General features: G+C 36.9%; 1 protein-coding gene across 1 annotated transcript; it reads left to right on the top strand.

Moving 5' to 3' along the window:
• The first annotated feature begins 545 nt into the window (after positions 1 to 545).
• On the top strand, positions 546 to 6,590 carry DNAJB9 (DnaJ heat shock protein family (Hsp40) member B9). Its single transcript, XM_029910877.1, has 2 exons — positions 546 to 2,608; positions 4,125 to 6,590. The coding sequence occupies exons 1-2, from the start codon at positions 2,293 to 2,295 to the stop codon at positions 4,559 to 4,561; spliced, it is 753 nt and encodes a 250-aa protein (XP_029766737.1). The 5' UTR covers positions 546 to 2,292; the 3' UTR covers positions 4,562 to 6,590.
• Positions 6,591 to 7,105: the final 515 nt, after the last annotated feature.

The following is a 7,105-nucleotide window of genomic DNA, read 5'->3' as shown; positions in this document are numbered from 1 at the left end:
AGTGACAAATTGAGGTTAACTGAGGTGGGTGCTTGTCGTGCTCAAGGAAAGCATTTCTGACTTTATGGGATTGAGATGAAAAGCCACAGGTCCATACCTGTGAAGGGTGAACAGGCAGGAAACACTAAAAGTGTGGAAGAACATGTACAGATTAATGGTATTCAGTGTCAAAGTGGTAAAGTTTGAGATTAATGAACAAGGGAAGAGAATAGATGTAAAAAAGAAGAGGGACTAGAAAGCTTCCTGTACTTGTACTAATATAATTAGTATTGAGCAAGAGAGATGCCAGAATGAATTGTACACTTGGTATCTAAATACACTGATCAAAATACAGTCCCGTTTTGAGACTAGCCCTTAGAACACAGACACTTGGCATGCTACCAGCCAAGCAAATGTTTAGGAGGGCATTAGATATATATATCTAGTCTCCAAAGGATTGGGTGGTAGGATGTCAGAGCATACAAATAGTATTGAATATATTTTCAGTATTAGTAGTCACTGAAAAGATAAACTATTTTAATAGGCTGTTTAGGCCTGATTTTAAGTTCAAAACCAAAAGGAAGCCCTCTATTTATTTAAGTACTAATGGGCCTACAAATAAAGCTATGTGTAAAGTCTTGTCTTATTACAGCTAAATATTGGGTTTGATCTTTAGCCATGAATTTCTTTTTATGGATATATGCACTTCTTAAAATCTTTTGTAATCAAGGAAATCCACAAAACAGAATTTGTGTATAGCAAATGTTTTAGGGCCCATATGATCCAAAAACGATGACAGCCATCAAAGCCATACAGACAGAATTCTGACTTATTCAGGGGAAGTAGAATGGAGCTGTCATCAAGGCAAGAAATGTATTGGACCCATGCTCAGATTCAACATTTTCTCTATCTGAGTTACAGTCAGTGATTCCCAGGGCAACTAGTGTGTCCACTCCCTCACCTAATCCTGCACTGAGATATTATTTTCCGAGTATGCTTAGTGCAGTCCCCTGGCATTCTGCTGGCTGGATGAAGTCCAACTCTATCTTTGGGCAGTCTACGTCCCCGCTACATATCTTGAATGTCCCTTGGAATAAGGAGAAGCTTCCAAGTACTATATAGTTAGGCTTCTTCTCAAAAGGATTCCTAGTATGCTGACTAACTGAATATAGCATGTGCCTGTTTTGTAATTGGTACTGTCTGTTTAACATGAAGCTTTTCTTTTTAAATGACTGATGATGTGTGTTGTGTACAGATTTACTGGTCAACATTTCCTTAACCTGGCACTAGCTTGTTTTTTTAACTCCAAACTTTTTATCAGTATCTCTGATAGATTGTACAATTCTCGACTACCTGATAAATCAACTATTTTAATCTTCACAAATACCACATGCTGAAAGTTCCCCAGTGCACTTTGATCTTATGTTCTAAAGCTGTCTTGGGTCTTATGGAATGCTTCAACCCAGAGTGAATTTCAAGCGCTCAGTTCACTATTGGTATATGGGAGGCTTACACATCTAACTCCCAATGATACTGATTATAAGCCCTCTGTATCAAGACTATTGTTGACCTTTTCGTTATCAAAACTGCAGTTAAAATGTAATTAATACCAAGTCCATCCCATGTTTTTGTTCACCTAGAAAGGAGAAACCTGCACTTTGTAATGGGACTCTGTGGCTAGTGATCTCTTTCTCCACCACAGTAACCTCTTAGGCCATTCAACTTGCCCTTTGAAATTAGGATAGTGGGGGTTGGAATTCAGACTCTTTTCTCTTTCTTGGAGGTCAGCACAAGGCCCTGTAGCAGCCCAGTGTATATGAAGAGAACAACTTGCTTAGGCTTCTGCTCAATAGAGGCAATGGTTCTTGCCAGTTCCTTCTCAACCTCTTTGGGTAGCTCTAGCACGGCATAGCTCTTTTCACTTTCTTCCGAATGCTGCTGCTCGCTACCTGGTGACAGACAAGTATTCCTAAAAATAGTATATGTAACTGATGGACAAAATACAGAAACCAAATACTGGGCCTTGTAATGAAAATGGCTAGTTAGTGAAGCCCAAATGTTGGGACCAGGACTATGGGAGGTAGATGAGGCAAGTGTAAATGTGAACAAAAGAAGAAACTATGGGCATTTCTGTTGCAGGTGACAGCGAGGTGTGGAGATAATTCAAATCCCCAAACCCATCATACTGTGTACTGAAAATTCTGCAGAAGGGAGATTCTCCAGCAAAAGTGAAATTAAACATGGTTCCATCTCTAATTGTTGCATGGTTCCTACTTTTAAACATTATAGACTTACGTGTTTTAATTAGCATAGATGCAATTGAATTGTCTTAAGTTACTGCCTAACTTCAGAGCAAAAAATTGTGACCATTCATATTCAAGTATTTTTCTGTCTTTTCTAGGCGCTTCAGAAATGGCTACCACACAGTCTGTCTTCACATGTGCTCTCTGCATTTTAATGATAACTGAATTAATATTGGCTCGAGAAAGCTACTATGACATTTTAGGAGTTCCAAAAAATGCATCTGACCGCCAGATCAAGAAGGCATTTCACAAACTGGCCATGAAGTACCACCCAGACAAAAACAAGAGTCCTGGTGCAGAAGCAAAATTCAGAGAAATTGCAGAAGGTAATATAAATTATGTAGTAGTATTAATGAGGGCTATGAATTGTGTAAGTCTGTGGGCTTGAAAATGTCTGTCTATACTCTGTTAACTTTTCTATTGGGTTAAAAATTATACCAGTTTAGATATAGCAGGTTGTGTGTCATAGTCAGTTCTAAAAGAGAGCCACAAAAGTGTTCCTGGTCAAAGGCACCTATGACAGTATCTTTGTCTACCAGAACTAGAAATGTTCATTTCTGCGGTTGGTAGCTAGAAGTGTCTAGTCTTAAAATATGTCTGATTACTATTTTGATTTTTTTTTCCCCTCAGTTGAATTTTAACATGATTTCAATGACTGCTGTCTATAACAACTTCAGATAGAAACAAATACTTTAACATTTAGCCTTCAAATGGATCTTTCATCACGCATTTACTAGTGGCTAATTCTATTAAAATTGAAATGAGTGGCAAGGAGCAAAATAATAACTGGAAAGGGTGTTTTAAGTATCAGTGTCATAAATGTAACCTTTTCAGTATGAATATATAATACCATAAAATGTAATTGCAACTCCACTTTTCTCAGCGGTGTCTGTGAAATTGATATCAGTAGTTCCTCTTTTCATGTTCTGTAGGTGCTGTTATTGATTCTTTCTCTTTGTTTGTGTATATTAGTGAACGTTGTCATGACAAAACAATGCATTGTAATGGCCCAAGTCACACTTCTTTCTAACAGCAGAGTTAGAACTTTCTTTGTGTAGAGTATTGAAAGCCCTTTTAAAAAAATTAACAAATAGAGGAACAGAAATATGGTTGAAAATGTCCTAACTGGGCAAGGCACATATGTTCAAGTCCAGTGTTCTCTTGTGAAGTAGAAATACTGACAGACCCATTCGTTTTTACAAGCTATGGTCCTGGGCCAAAGATCAGGTCGGAACTTCATTTCCTATTCTAAATAAACCTAGATTTGGGTATTGCGTGTATCATCAACTTGTTCATGCGAAGCACCACTAGTTTGTTTGTAAACCAACCTTGTTTCCCTACTGTTCTGCATTAAGCACAGTTTGGTTTAGAGACGTGTGCTGCAGTACCTCTGCAACATAGCTTGTTCCCACTGCTTTGATAATTATCAAATGGAAAGTGTATTTGAAACCCATCACAGGATGACAGAGTTCCTATGATAGGAAGGTGTTGAACAATTTAAAAGAAGGGGAAAGAGCTTGGCTTGCCAAGTCTTTTTACATTCCCCCATATTTCATTGCCATTTGAAAGAAAATATTTAACTGCTGTTCTTTAGTGCCTGGTGGTTAAAATTACAGGATACGTTTTGTCTTGACTTACTGCATGAGAACACTTATGTGGTTAATTTAGGATGACATGAATGTTCAGCGAAGTTGTGGCTTACTTTCATTATACCTGTAATGAAGTTATCACTTTCACCTGTGCTTGTTATCACTGATGTGCTTGCTGCTTGAGAAAAAAGCGAATGTGATTTTGACAGGAAGATTTAAATCTGACTAATTTCTAATTTCAATACTTCTACAGCATATGAAACGTTATCGGATGAGAATAAACGAAAAGAATATGACCAATTTGGCCATGGTGGAGGACAAGGAAATAATGGAAGTCCATTCCAACAGTCATTTAATTTCAACTTTGATGACTTGTTCAAAGATTTTGACCTTTTTGGTCAAAACCAAAACTCACGGTCGAAGAAGCATTTTGAAAATCACTTCCGGGGTCATCGGGAGGCTCACACCAGGCAAAGACGTTCTTTCCAAGATTTCTCCTTTGGAGGTGGACTGTTTGATGATGTGTTTGAAGATATGGAAAAAATGTTTTCTTTCAGTGGCTTTGACCATGCACACCAGCACACAGTACGAACTGATAGCAGATTCCATGGATCTAGCAAGCATTGTAGGACTGTCACTCAGCGCCGAGGAAACATGGTTACTACATACACAGACTGTTCTGGACAATAACACTTCCTTTTTCTTCCATATTTCTCTTCCCGTTTCCTCACCTTGATGATTTTCTTGTTTAGTTGCTAATATGGAACAGAAACTTTTCTCTGAATTGTCTGATAAACTATTAAAGTATTTAATGTAATTGCAGTAAAGAAATTCAGTTAAACTAATTCTTGCAACTGAAACAACATGCAGCAAAGTGGGAGATGAGTGCCTCGTTATCTGTCTAGAAAGGGTGTGTGTGTGTGGGGAAATAAATCCCATATCATAAAACAACATAAATGTTTACTAAATTGAAATATATTTCAATCTTTTAACATATGAAGAGGTTTTTTTATATACTCTTACCTTAATGTGACTTTTGTCTATACCCCTGGTAGGCTGTTTGACTTACTGATGCATGTATAGCCACATGAGTTAAACTAACTTATTGTGAAGTGTTACACTTAAAACTTCCTCTTTTTTAATTATCCTTTATAGACTAGACTTGCAGTATTCAGTTGCTGTAGATGACGTTGTGGGAACTATGTATAATTCACACACAATACAGTAGTGGAAATTTAGCTCATCTGCATTTTAACTTGCATGATCAGTACTAGAAATGTGAATGTAGAACATCTTTAAAACCGTGTAATGAACAGTGTAAGGAACCATTGCCTGGAGTTTAGAAGTTTGTTTGTATTTCAAAATGTCCTTTCATTGGTCACAAGCCTGTAAAGACTTTAGCATGAGCATAACTGTACATATGTGAGTTGTCTGACTCCAGTGGGACTACTTTTGTGTGTAAAGTTATGTACATGCAAGTCTTTGTAGGATCCTGGACATTATCTATCTAAAAACTAAATATGAGAACCTGTATTATTGCAGTACAACTGTTTAGTTATTTCCCCCTGGAAAATGGGGTAGTGAAATTTTTACTTTTTAAATTCTCCCCATGATGCTATAGTGAACTTAAACTAAGTAAAATTAGATCCCTGTGCCTGATGTGACTTGTAGGTCAAACAAGTACATTTTTTGTAGTAAATAGAGCTGCAAACTCCACATCGCAGATTTCTTCATTTAAAAGAAGTATTGGCCCAGCTTCACAACTTGAGAGGTAAACTCTTCTCAAAGTGAATAAACAGCAAAATTGAAAGTTAAACTTTTTGTGGCATTTGTTTAGTTACATTTGGCAATTGAGTCTGCTGTAGTGGTGGCATCATACTAAAGTTGTCATTTGCTATACAGCCATCAATGAAGTCCATAAGCCAATATAAACTGGAAGGAAAACTCTCAGTATTCAAATGTCACCCTAATAGATCTCTACGTCAGTTCTTGAAGATTTTCTTTGAGTATTAATATAGGACTGGCTGGACTTCCCTGTAGTCACTGTATCAAACTGCATCTTTTCAGTAAGATGGCCGCCACGCACAATTGAGAATTGCTAGTTGTAACTTAAACTAATTTTTAGAAATACATTTCACTTAATTTATGTGAAAACTTACCTTTTACGTTGATTGAGCAAACAAATTGAGTGCAGGCTCCTGTAAGTTGCAGTGTCCTAAATAGGTTTCATCTGTTTAAAAAGCTCTAGACTAATTTTATTATAAGGAAGAAACTTTGCCCTTCAGCTCTCATTTAATATTCTTCAGTTACATCCTCACTCATCGTGCTAAGCTTCCCACGACTGTCAATATTGTCTTTTGTTAAATTTCACTCACCTAGAAGTCTAGAAAGAATTTTTGTGTTATATTAAGTGCTTTCTCTTTCACCCTCTGTCTACTTTATTTATAAATTGACTAATACCTCATATTCTGTCTTTATAAAAAGCCAGTAATTTGTGAAACCTTATCAGAATGTGCAATATTCTTATGGTAGAAAGAAATGTGCTTTTGTTTTTTGTGCAAGTAGATTTTAATTCTGTTGTGTACTTTAATGTAAATGTCTGCACTTTTTCCATAACATACTCCATATGGATATTAATCCTATGGATAAATTTAAGCAAAAATAGCACCTGTCATTCATACAACATGGGTATGTAAGTAAACAAATATTTACAACTTGAGTGCGCTCTTGTAAATTATTTTTTCCCACAGCATCAAGATTAGTACTGTTTGGGGGGAAAAACCTCCTTTTCCCTTGGAGAAAAATTGTACACACACAATGTTGGCATAAGAAGGGCATGCCAGCAAAATATATTCAGGTTGTATATCGCTGAATGCTCATTAATGGTGTAGACTGCTAAAACTCATCCAGGTAAGAGGCATCTTAGTAAGGAAGGTGTAGAAGATTTTTTATTTATTTAATTTAAGTGGAAAGACTAATAATTTATAAACCACATTCTGAGGAGTTCCGGTTCTGTTGATTTCTCATGGGCTTGAAGTTCCCTACCAGAACTAGGCTTCCACTAAATTCCTTCTCTCTCTAGCAGGGCCTGAGCTCTTCCTTTTGGCTGTTGACCCAGCCCTCTTGCCAAGGAGAGGCCTTTACCCCCAAATTCTCCACCTACCTCAGAATAAAATAAGCTAAAACTATCCTGATTTATTGCATGTGGTACACTTGAAACAGGCAGCTCATTTA

This window comes from Terrapene carolina, unplaced genomic scaffold (assembly GCF_002925995.2).
Source record: "Terrapene carolina triunguis isolate 2854851 unplaced genomic scaffold, T_m_triunguis-2.0 Scaffold68, whole genome shotgun sequence".
Classification (NCBI taxonomy): Eukaryota; Metazoa; Chordata; order Testudines; family Emydidae; genus Terrapene; species Terrapene triunguis.
The sequence above is the reverse complement of the archived record's forward strand: the minus strand, read 5'-3'. Positions and strand labels throughout refer to the sequence as shown.